Genomic DNA, 13,073 nt, shown 5'->3' with positions numbered 1-13,073 from the left:
AATGTTTATTTACAACAGAAATCATGTAAGTAAATGCACATTATTATTGATAATATGACATAAATCTCATCTCTATACATTCTTCATGTTAAAAGTAAACAAAAACATTTTTTTCCCTGATACACATTTTATTCATGTGTTGGCCATTTCATCTTCAAATATGTCCTATTTAAAGTATTACAAACTGAAGCAGCAACAGAGAGTCACAATAATACGCAGACACAAAGTAATATCAAGACACTGAATTATGAATTAGCCTGACAGTACAACTAACCTTACTTGAGCCCTGTTCCTAGCTGTGAAGTGCACCACATTACTGCCTGCATAGTGTGAGCATTGTACCCACTGTTTGTGGATACCTGTGTTTACCCAGGGAGGGCCTTGCTATACATGTGAGAGGCACATAACACACTTATCATGCAGTCTTGTGTCACCATCACACAACACACACACACGTTCAGCTACTGTCTGGTGCAGGGATAGCTGCAGTGTGTGTTCATCAGTGTTTGAGTTTCAAGGGACTGACGTATACAGAGCATTGTGGTATTGTTATGTTGTGTGACTAACAAAGAAAAGTGCAATATTGAAGATGATAAATGTAAAGTAATTTCCTCAAACTGCAGCTTGTGTTCATCAGTGTTTGATACAGGTTTCAGAAGACTGTGGGTGGACTGAGTGAGTGAGTGAGTGTAGTTTTATGCCACTTTTAGCAATATCACAGCAGGGGACACCAGAAATGGGCTTCTCACATTGCACCCATGTGGGGAATTGAACCCGTTTGATGAGCAAACACTTTAACCACTAGGTTACCCCACTGTCCCAGGTGAACTGAGCTTCATCACGCTTCTTTTATTGTATAAACAACAAAGAAAACTGTGACATTGAAGAACATAAATATATGGTCAAAGACAAATATTCAAATATTAACAAAACTAAAAGCCATTGTCAGTCACCTCAAAAGGGTCATGGTCAGTACTGGAGAGTACATACCTTTTTGCCATTGAGTTCCCAGTGAACGTCCTTGACCCCTGGGGGTGTGCTACAGGTCAGGGTGGCACTTTCCCCCTTCGAGGCAGAGACTTCTGCTGGCAACTCTGCAGCAAACTTGGTGGCCAGAACTGGGGACAAACAGGAAGTGATGGGTCAGTGACGGCACAAGGGACAATCTTGTTGGTCATTTTTTTAACAAAATATTTGTCATGAATTTGATATAAAACGTCAGCACCAGAGAATAATCTCATTAATCTGCAAAACATATTCCATTGGCTAATAAAGGCAAAATAGCAGAGAAAATTACATTAATGGATCATTTAAGACTTTAACACAAAGATTCTTCTGTGTGAATGAGACATATTAATACCAATTAATTTTTGTACCAATCAATTTTTTTACACACTCATTAAGCTAGATTTATGTCATTTGTGATTGAGTGAGCATGGTTTAACACTGTGTTTTAACATTAAATAGTTCCCTATTAGTATACAACATACAATATAATATTATTTCTTCACGGAAGTTTTATCGATCTCACCTTGTATGGTGAGTCTAGCAGCACAAGACTTGGTGCCTGCCTCTGATGTTGCTGTGGCGACATATTGTCCTTCATCAGACTTCACGATGGCAGATATTCTCAACTGGTGCTTGTTTCCCTTGGCAACAATCCTCAGACAGTCATTGGGAGTTACAGGTTTCCCATCCTTCAACCTGATCAGAACACATACTTGCGTTTTACCAATCTTAAATAGTTTTGCCTTTTCGCATAAATTTAGTTTCATAACACAAACTGTCTTTCCTGGACCTAAAAATACACATCTGCAAGCAAGCAGCTTTACTCATAAATGTGAATGTTTACATTTTGCAAAGATAATTGATAAATAACAGGACCCTACTGGCTTTAAAACTTTCTAATTACTCCATTGAAAATATAGAATGTCAGTGCAAAAGAGCACCCCGTTTTGACTATCCTCAGGAACAAATTCCTTTTGGCAGAAAGGGAAAATAGAGTGAAAACAATACTATAAAACAAAAGGATTCAAGTTAGAATTGGTCTCCAGCAACTCGTGTTCTAAGAGTTTTGGTTTGTAGTTAAACACCACACTCAGCAATATTCCAGCTATATGGCCACGGTCTGTAAATAATCGAGTCTGGTCCAGACAATCCAGTGATCAACAGCATGAGCATCAATCTACACAATTGGGATACGATGACATGTGTCAACCAAGTCAGCGAGCCTGACCATCGGATCCCGTTAGTCATCACGGGTCCATCTAGTTCACACTGTATTATATCAGACTGCCAGAATTCTACTAACTGCACCATTAGGAAAACTCAAAACCCAAAACCCAAACAATGCTTGCACAACTTAGACTAACACTTAGTCTCTGAATATATATAATTTTGATAGTAACAAATAAACCCATTTATATTGAAAAGGAACCCATCTTAGACTTGCTTCATTTAGGGTTTTAGCATTGCAGGATGTGGTCTGTGAGACAGACTAATCTTTCAATGTAACAAAATTGACCTCAAAAGTTTAAACTAAACTATGTTGAAAGTTTCCATATCTTACCATGCAACCTCTGGGGTGGGTTTGCCAGTGACACTGCACTCAAACACAGCCTCGCTACCAGCTGGGAGGGTCAGGTCACTGGGGGTCGTTGTGAAGTTGGGTGCCTCCTTCCCCGAATCATCAGCTATAGATCACAGGTGTAGACATTCAGTGACAATTGCACATGGAACCAGTCATAGGGTTATTCATTAAGAAGCCGGTGTAAGGAATATTATTATTACAGTCATCAATAATTTGTTATTGGTTCAGATCAATGTTAATTTCTCTTGGATAAATAACATTATTAGTCAAATTTAGTCATTGAATTAAAAGGATTGATGGTAAAGTATTATATCAACATTATTTTTAAATTAATTATAGTTAAGGAGGAAATAATAACAGGATTTCAAATAAATAAAATAAAACAAGTGAAATGTTTGGGAGGCCGTACCAGGAAGGGACGTTGTAACTTTGACATCGTCAGAATCTGTGGAAAGAAGGGTCAATTTTGTGCAAGGTCAGGGTCACAGCAAAACAAGGGCAGTTGTGCAATGGCTGGATATCAAAGCATGGACATCAATACAGAAAACAGAATATTGATATCAGGAAAATGAGTGATTAAGCCAAGTTAAAGAAACAGTTTTATTAACATACTTACATTCATTATTATTGTTTTAAATATAGTGTCTTTATTATCGTTATAAAGGTAGTTTCATTATTATTGCTGTAAATGTAGTTATCATCAATTAGGTGTGACTTTTTCTGTTATGTACATATATTATTTCAACAACATATGGATTAATAATTAATTGAAATATAACAATAAAGTTAATCTTTCATATTCAATCATTTTATCTTTGACAAATGTTTACATTAAAATAAATTCCCATGATATCCCTTACAAATGATAACATAAATTATATCACATGAATAGAAACAGACATATCTACCACTCAGCAAAAGATCAGCTATTTGATGTATAGTTCACACACTAAAGATCTACTGAGAGTATATAGTACACAGGCTACCTTCCTGTAGACACACTGCATCATGGGATAGCTGTGGCCTTCCACAAGGTCACTTACATAGCCAGACACACTTATATATGTGAAAGAGATGTGAGAGCCTAGTTCATAAGATCCTGGGAATGGAAGGGATACGAGATGAATCTTAAATACCTTGAATAGTAACTGTGCATTGACAAGCTGCGGAGCCAAGGGCATTGACTGCAACGCATTTGTACACTCCGCTGTCTGAGACCTCGGTGTCGTAGATTTCTAGGTTGTGGCATCCAGCATCGAAGAAAATTTCATATTTGTCTGAATAAAAAAGTAAGTCAGCATATTAAAGCATCTGGAAAAAAAACGGTATGCAGATTTAGAACAAGGGAACCACATTCACTGATGAAATTGGTCTTGGCATGTGATTCAAATTTGTTCATCTAATTCATATATCTTTCATTCAGATATACCAATTTGGGGCACAAATGACAGCGACAGAACCAAAAATGGACCTGGGCCCCGTTCCTCAAAGCGATCGTAGCGCTACAACAGTCGTAAGTCTCTGTTAAAGTATGGGAGTTACGATCGTCTTAGCGCTACGATCGCTTTGAGGAACAGGGCCCTGGGCCCAGTTTCAGAAAGCTATCGTAGGGTTATGACTGTCGTGCCTCCTACACTGTAACATAGACTTACGACAGTCGTAGCACTACGATAGCTTTGTGAAATGTGCCCCAGAATCTCAGATAACAATGGAGATTGTTTGCCAGATCAGAATTTGAACCAGGAACCTAGGAAGCTAGAATCAACAAACCTCCTTGTTTGATTTCCTTCCCGTCCTTGAACCACGTGATATCGGCCACAGGGTCATCAATCACGGAGACCACAAGGTTCACAAGGCTGTCAACTGGTGCTTGGACATCGGTCAGTTTCTTCTCAAACACAGGAGGACTTCCTGTTTCAGCAGAGACCTGGGGAGATGATGGGGCTGGGAGTCTGCCCATGTCAACAAATCCTCCAACAAAGCCCTCTTCTTCCAGATCTTTCTTGGCCTGGTCTGCACCTTCATCGGAGTACTGTACGAGGTCAATGCCGCCACGGAGGATGCAGTCCAGCTGGACATCCACACCCTCCATGACGTCGATCCTTGGTGGCAGGTGCTTGATGAAGAATGGTGCTGGAAAATTTATGGTCACATGTTACGCACACAGTCATGAGTTTCCATAATCTTAACACTATGACTAATCTATAACTGATTCTGAATATCAAACCATGGATGTGATAATGATTTCATTCTTATACCTTGGGCCTGTCCTTTAAAAGATCTTAGCACTATGATGCTGGCAAATCTATGTAAGATTATGGTGAGGGAGTCAGTGATTCTAGTTTTACTCCGCTTTTAGCAATATTCCAGCAATATCGTGGCGGGGGACACCAGAAAGGGGCTTCACACATTGTACCCATGTGGGGAATCTAACCAAGGTCTTTGGCATGATGAGTGAACGCTTTCACCACTAGGCTACCCCACCAGCTCCTCAGCCTTACAACCTTACAATAATAAGGTAACTCTATACATATATGTGCAAAAGGATGCTCAAAGAACTAGCTATTTTACACTATTTTGTTGAACTGTATCTGGATGAAAACATTGTAATTAACAATAACTGACACCAAAACTTACCAGGCCTTAGATGGGATAAAATAAAACAAACACAAAATGTATAGATTACAAAGGTTAAAACACTGATACACATAATTAATGAAATTCAGAAAAATAATATCACAAGGTGTCTTCATATAAAAACCCAACAAATATGTTTTACTGACTGACTGAGTTTGGTTTTACGCCGCTTTTAGCAATATTTCAGCAACATCACGGCGGGGAACACTAGAAATGGGCTTCACACATTGTACCCTTGTGGGGATTTGAACCCGGGTCTTCGGCGTGACGAGCCAACGCTTTTACCACTAGGCTACCCCACTGCCCCACAAATATGTTTTAAATATGAATACAATTTGTAACAGATAACTATTAAATGATCTAATTCAATGATTAAATGCATATTTTCATGGGAAATAATATCTGATAATATGCTGTACTCATACAATGAGGTAATCAGTAATGGGATTTTTCGTAACAGAATTGGTAACTTAATAGGGAACTAAGTTAGTAAATGACAAATGTTTCGGAAAATAATATTCACTGTATTAGTTTTGAATAAAATCAATAATAATTCAGAGTTCTTCTTCTTCTTTTTTAAATAAATAATCTGATCACAGTAAAAAATGTAATACTTTGTTAGAAAACATGCATAGTGAATTGTGCTAGTATAGTCTTAAATGATAGACATCAGGGTCTTGATTTTTGAAGCTCTCTTATCGCTAAGATAGTCGTAAGTGCCATACATTAACATTAACTTACGACTATCTTAGCGCTAAGAGAGCTTCGAGAATCTAGGCCCTGGGTATTAAGTTAGGACAGACCATACAATATTTTCCTTGCATTACAGATTCAGTATCATTCTTGAACTAAAAGAGGAAGAATCCAGAAAACAAGGAAAACAGAGCTTAGCTTTTGTACAGAAAAAAGTAATTCAAACAAAAATATTCTTGTAGGACATAGAACATTCTCTTCCCACAGAGGTTACTCCTGTCATATCTTCCTACGTAACCTCTGTTCTAATACGGCCCTTTCATGGTGTGAGCGTTCAAGACTCGTGATTGGAGGCAATCAGATTTAGTTGTGCAATCAGCGACGTTGTTTCAAAAGTGATCATTCGCAAGGCCTCGGTAATTTCCGTATACTTCGAGAAAACTAAACCTCTTCCCCTGCGCGATGCGCAAACGTTTCTTCTAGACAGAACTCAGTCATGTTATGGCGGATCAGTGGCGTCTCCATCGCCCTCGTTGACAACGGACAAGCTAGCCATTAAACGTCTTGTGTGTAACATCAACACAAGTCCCTGGCAGATGGGGGATATTTGTGGCCTCACATTTGCTTGTGTTAGTCAAGTTGAATCTAAGTCGATGTAACACGTGTTCTGATTGGATAGAAAGAAGGGAAATAATTCGTGTTGCGATCTTTTGCCGCTAGGGGATTTTACGAGAACCGGGAAATATGGCCGTATTAGAACAGAGGTTCGTAGGAAGATATGACAAGTAACCTCTGTGGGAAGAGAATGGACATAGAAAGGTATAGCATATTTTCTTGACAATGGTGCACACCCATGTATAATTGATACCATATTTTGTGTGTGTTCAAATTCAAGTTCTATGCAGAGTAAATATCTACACCATACACCTTCTGGTGAAAGAACAGGTGATAATCTTTGTAAATAAAATTGTGAAATTTTAGATAAAATCACTAGACATGATGACTTACCATTCAAATTGTACTTCTTGTTCTGCCAGGCATTGTCAGAGATTAAGATCACTGTGTGTATTTTCTCATATTGTGAACGAGTGTGTTTGGTTTTACACCGCCATTAGCAATATTCCAGCAATATAACGGTGGGGGACTCCAGAAATGGGCTTCACACATTGTACCCATGTGGGGAATCGAACCCGGGTGTTTGGTGTGACAAGCAAACACTTTACAATGGACAAACATACACAGTGTAATAAGTGTGCACCATACTCAAGAAAACATGGCAAATGTGGATTAAATATGAAGTGGCATATTGACAGGTAGAGAGAGTTAACCAGAGTGAGATAACGTTAGATATATAACTAGACTACAACATTGTTAGGTGCGAGAGGATATACATGTTTATACCTTGTGGTGGTTTGCTGGTCCCATCTGCGAAGATCAACAGGAAATGTTCCAATAAATTCTATTAACCCACTGCAGACATGGTAAGTTCTTACCACACATGGGTATAGTTTTAGGCTACTATCAGCAAAATGACAGCAGGGACACCGAGAATGGCCTTCACATATTGTGGAGAATCAAACCTATGTCTTCTTTCATAGCCATCTTATCACACATGAATTGGTAGATGTGGTTTGGGTTTTTCAGCCATGACCACACTGATCTGAAGTTCCACTGAATGTATACTTGTACTAAAATATGTCCAGATTCGATATAGCCTATTTCAAATGTACCCACCTCTTCGGAGTTCAACAGGTGCACGATCCCTGGGTGTGTAGAGAGGCTCCACGTATTCATCACTGTAATGTACAACAATATTTATAGCATTCATTACATCAAGTTATTCATCCTTTGGAAACTAACCCAATGTGGGGATTCGAATGCGGGTCTTCGGCGTGACGAGCCAACACTTTAACCACTAGGCTACCCCACCGCCCCACAAATCAAAGAACATTTTAGGGGCAAATATAGGATTTGAACGAAGGACCAATGGGTTCTGGCACAGCTAAAAAATGCCTACAATGCTCTATCATCATTACTATGTAAGATTCTGAAATCCATTAACACTAAGTCTGCAGTATCCAAGGAACAAACTTATTTTCTGGAAAGCAAATTTTGTTTTGTTTGTATTGAGTGAATGAGTTTTGTTTTAAGCCGCTTTTAGCAATATTACAGCAATATTCCAGCAATATCATGGCCGGGCAAACCAGAAATGGGCTTCACACATTGTGCCCATGTGGGGAAGTGAACACAGGCCTTCGGCATGACAAGCAAATGCTTTAACCACTATGCTACCCCACCACCCCTGTTTGTATTGACATCCAGTAGCCTGCTGTCATATAGTAGCAAGCAAGCAAACAAACAAACACAATTTCTTGCTCCATATCAGGTGATAAAAGTCAATATCATTTAAAAATATTTCACTTCTTTCATATCTCCCAATTGCCCATCCAAATCGAATCCAATTCCCTTCAGTTGTAAACACAAAGTACACTGACCTTTCTGGATCTCTGAGATTAACCTTGACATGGCAGGATGTTTCAACGGAACCAAAGACGTTTGTTGCCCGGACGATGTATTCTCCGGAATCGATGGTCATGACAGATGCCATCTCCATCGTGTGCAGCGTTGCGCACATCATGATGCGGTGCCGCTCGCCATATGTCAGTTCACGGACATTCTTGTGCCAGGTTACTGTTGGGAAAGGACTCAAAATAAAACCTCATTCCTATGTCTGTTTTCAGCAATCAATATTGGAGTGAGTGAATGAGTGAGTATGGTTATAGGCCTCATTTACCAATATTCCAGGAACGTCCCGATGGGGAACACAAGAAATGGGCTTCACAGATTGTTCCCATGAGGAGATTCAAACCTGGGTCTTCAGCATGACAAGCGGACACTTTAACCATTAAGCTACTCCACCGCCCCCATCAATATTGGAAACACCATCATGGATGATGTGTAATATTTAAAGTCGCAATATTTCAGCCATATGACTTGTCATGCATTCCAATCATCCAATGGTCAAGGCATAATGTCACCAAACCGTCCCTGCTGGTACCGCCAAAGTGGATGACACCTTAAAATTAGATCCTCCAACCTCAGCAAGATCCAAAGCAGCTCCTCGCCCATCTCAACAGCCAACATCCCCGCATCAAATTCACCATTGAAACAGAGCAGAACAACCAACTACCTTTCCTTGATGTCCTTGTGTCCCGCACCTCCTGCAACCAACTCCAGACCTCCGTGTACAGAAAACCCACTCATACGGATCAATACATCCACTACAACTCCAACCACCCACCTAAAGTCAAGACCGGCGTCATCTCTACATTGACCAGAAGAGCCAAAAACATCTGCTCAACAAACCTACAGGAAGAAATTGAACACCTGAGGAAAGTCTTTGTGGAACGCAACCACTACCCACCTGAAATAGTCAACAGAACCATCAAGCAAGCGCTTTCACCTCCTGCCAAAAGGTCTAAAACCAGAATCAGCCCCCATCAAGATATCCATTCCCTACATTGGTAAACCATCACACCAAATCAGCCAACTCCTGAAACAACAGGCAGGAATAGACACTACCTTCTCAGCGTCCTCTAGCCTCAACAACCTCCTCCATGCCAGCGGAAGAAAACAACCCACCGTCAACAACAACAACCCGAAATGTGTTATTTACAAAATAGACTGTGATTGTGGACAATGCTACATAGGTGAAACATCCCACCCATCAACACCCGAGTCAAAGAACATCGCACCTCTGTTGCTAATTCCGACACCAAATCAGCTATCTCTGACCACATCAAAGCCAACCCCAATCATCAAATAGAGTGGTCCGACATCACCATTCTCGCCAACAACCAAAACGGACTTCACTAAACGCTAGCTCACAGAAGCCATTCACATCAAACGCCACAAGCCTACCATCAACCGTGACCAAGGATACTTCATTCCATCTGCTTATGATCCACTCCTCCACCAAGCCCAGTCTATTGTATAAACATCATCCATTGTATAAACATCTCATTGTAACTACATCTCTGGCTTCCACTCACTATCCTTTATGTACTTACTGGCTTCATCAGCTTACTGCTTAGCCAATCATGGCAATTATGTTGTTTCCTTTGTCTATTATGTTGTTTCATTGTTATATACAGTATATATATGCAGCTCCTACACTTCATGTATCACTCTTGCTTGACAACGGTACAAGAATCTGTATCGAAAACGTCGTGACTCAATATTTCAGCCATATGACTTGTCATGCATTCCAATCTAAAATGCCAATGGTCAAGGCATAATGTGAAACAATGTACTAACCGACTGGTGTGGGGAATCCCTCAACGGCACAGTCAAGACGGAGTTTCTGACCTTCCACAACTTCTACCTGTCTGGGTAGCATGATGGAGAAGTAGGGTGGCCGTCCAGGCTCTGTGATACGATGCAGGGGGTTGAACTCTACATCAGGGCCGTAGCCAAGACGCATCAACTCATCCTGCGATGGTGGTGAGGGAGATTTTTCTGGAAAGAAGGCAAAATGAGGAACCATTACAATCAGAAGCTCTCTGACCCAAAGTCTAGAACTAGAACCAACAGATTTCAGTGATTCTCCTTGAAATGTTTTTGGAACTACATTTTGATGGTTTGGGACAAAGAAACCTTAAAGCAAATCAGGAAATCTATATACAAAGTAGTAGAATGGCACTGTGAACTCACCAATGACTCTGAGTGACCCAGAGCACTTGCAGCGGCCAGCCTGACTGTAGGCCACACATACATAGAGTCCTGAATCAGAGAGACGGGCATTCTTCACCACAAGGCGAGCCTTGCCATCCTCGTCTGAATCGATGCTGATTCTGGAGCTGCCGAAGACTTCTCTCACATCCTTTTGCCTAGCATTCATAAAATAGAAAATGAGATTAGTTTCACTCTTTTATCATTTCCTTGTAATATTATTGGTTAATATTTGTGGATGAATTAGTTGAGGCCTCCTCAACTTCATCAAGTAGACATACAGTGGTAGTGGGTGAGTGAGTGAGTTTAGTTTTACGCCTCACTCAGCAATTTTCCAGCTAAATGGCGGTGGCCTGTAAATAATCGAGTCTGGACCAGACAATCCAGTGATCAACAGCATGAGCATCTATCTACACAATTGGGAACCGATGACATGTGTTAACCAAGACAGCGAGTCTGACCACCCAATCCCGTTAGACGCCTCTGACGACAAGCATGGATTTCTGAAGATCCGGATAATCACGTAGACATACAGTGTTAACTATGGGATGACTATTAAATAGTATTCTTTGGTTCTTGGAATTGTGGAACAACAAATAACCCAACTTTAAATCAGCAGGAAACCATGTAAAACTTGATATTTGTCCCAACAAACATTCCAGGAGCGTCTTCATGTGAATGATTCTACAATGAGTGAACTATATATGCTATGGCTTTATACCATATTTTACTGACTGAAAGTTCTAAACCTACTGCATGAACAGGTCAACCAGTTTCCATATCATATTGTACTGCTGAGCCTTACCATTTGAATGAGGGTGATGGTTTGCCAGTGGCGGTGCACTCAAACACAGCATCCTGTCCCTCCCTGATGCAGATGTCACCCAGGGGGTTCAGGAAACGGGGACGCTCATCAAATTCAGGGGATAACCGATCCAGGCCTATGACAAGAAACGAATATATCATCAGCACAGTTACTTTGAAACATATTTTTTACATCACACCATTTCAATGAAATCATTACATGACAAAGTGTCGTGTACATACATTGCACATCAAGACTTGCGCTGCAGGTGACAGTGCCTTCACAGTTGGAGGCTTCGCAGGTGTAGCAGCCGCTGTCGGATGTTGCCGTCCTCAGGATCTCCAAAGACAGCAGGCCGTAGTTGTTCTGTAAACACCAGGAGCACATATAGTCCGTCCATAGAGACTCCCCAAACTAAGTTAACAGTCCCCAAGTTAACAGTCAATACCGTATCAATTTTGATGGAAAGTTAATAGATTCCCTTCAAGATATGGCACTGAAAGCTACCATATTTCAGGATCAGGCCAGAGGAATCTGAGTTGTTTTCCACAGATAATACATCTACTTGATATCAGTGAATGCCAAAGTCAGTAATATTACAGCCAAAATTATCAATGCAACCAGAAATAACCCAATCTAAAACCAGAAGATATTCTGCCCCCATATCTGTGCAGGATTTAATAAAACGACAAGCTGTCACTCACCAAGATGGTGTATCTGGCCATGTTGGTGATGTCCTGGCCATCCTTGTACCACTTGATGGTGGGGTCAGGGATGCCAGTGACGGAGCAGGCCAGTCTCACATGGCTGTTCTCCGGGACAGACTTGTTCCGGAGCTTCACAGTGAAGTCTGGTGCCATCTGGAATCGGTATTGTTTGGTCGGAGCTGCGGTCACTCTGGTGGTGTCTTCTCTCTGGATAACTTGATCAGACACTTCTGCAATACAAGATATATTTAATCATTTCCATGCTTCATATTTGACTCGATTTAGTGTATCACTTGCAGCAGGATCAGCATCTTCCTGTACAGAAAACATAAATTGTTTATTAATCCTGTCTCTGATGTTTATCCTGCTGAAACACATCCTGTCGGCCATGAATTCTGTTACTCTGCTGTTAATTCCGTAACTCATCTGCATTCAATTCTGACTACTCACTGTCCATCACCATCAAAAGTTTAGACTCACTTAAAGCACTCACTATATGTAATGCACATAATATGTGGTTACATCGAAGGTGAATTTCTCCCCTAGCTTGGGGGAACCAACTGAAAACCTTATGCAGATGAATTGCATGAGGATCATGCATCAAATTGCTGAAAAGCATATGCAAATATCATGCATGTGAACAGCTGTGTTTTTGGAGTAATGTTGTGTCAAGAATTTAGCAATATTCACTGAGTTTCATCATTTATTGAACTCATGACAATAATCTTTTCAACGTTACAAATTTGTTTTACAATACATGAGTTCATGTGAAAACAGTACCAATAAACAGTATGGAAGATTTTGCAAAATCTAGTTTAGAATAGTTGACTGATGTAAGTGGCTACATTTACACTAGTGAGTCTAACCTTTTGATGGGTAGTATAGATGAACAAGAAAATGCTCAATCCTT

General features: G+C 40.4%; 1 protein-coding gene across 1 annotated transcript in view; it reads right to left on the bottom strand.

Moving 5' to 3' along the window:
• The window catches only part of LOC124264099 (titin-like), a 133,909-nt gene that overhangs the window by 74,219 nt on the left and 46,617 nt on the right, over positions 1–13,073 (bottom strand). Inside the window, exons 28-41 of the mRNA XM_046698826.1 lie at positions 12,161–12,393; positions 11,699–11,822; positions 11,457–11,592; positions 10,634–10,809; positions 10,238–10,438; positions 8,416–8,611; positions 7,655–7,716; positions 7,322–7,345; positions 4,361–4,723; positions 3,727–3,867; positions 3,000–3,035; positions 2,570–2,693; positions 1,532–1,704; positions 991–1,118 (exon numbers count right to left, since the gene is read on the bottom strand). Of these exons, the coding sequence (XP_046554782.1) occupies positions 991–1,118; positions 1,532–1,704; positions 2,570–2,693; positions 3,000–3,035; positions 3,727–3,867; positions 4,361–4,723; positions 7,322–7,345; positions 7,655–7,716; positions 8,416–8,611; positions 10,238–10,438; positions 10,634–10,809; positions 11,457–11,592; positions 11,699–11,822; positions 12,161–12,393 (2,117 nt within the window). The remainder of the gene's footprint in view (positions 1–990; positions 1,119–1,531; positions 1,705–2,569; positions 2,694–2,999; positions 3,036–3,726; positions 3,868–4,360; positions 4,724–7,321; positions 7,346–7,654; positions 7,717–8,415; positions 8,612–10,237; positions 10,439–10,633; positions 10,810–11,456; positions 11,593–11,698; positions 11,823–12,160; positions 12,394–13,073) is intronic.

This window comes from Haliotis rubra, unplaced genomic scaffold (genome assembly GCF_003918875.1).
Source record: "Haliotis rubra isolate DU_JTF1 unplaced genomic scaffold, ASM391887v1 Scf91, whole genome shotgun sequence".
Taxonomy (NCBI): domain Eukaryota; kingdom Metazoa; phylum Mollusca; class Gastropoda; order Lepetellida; family Haliotidae; genus Haliotis; species Haliotis rubra.
Note: the sequence above shows the minus strand (reverse complement) of the source record. Positions and strands in the feature narration are given on the sequence as shown.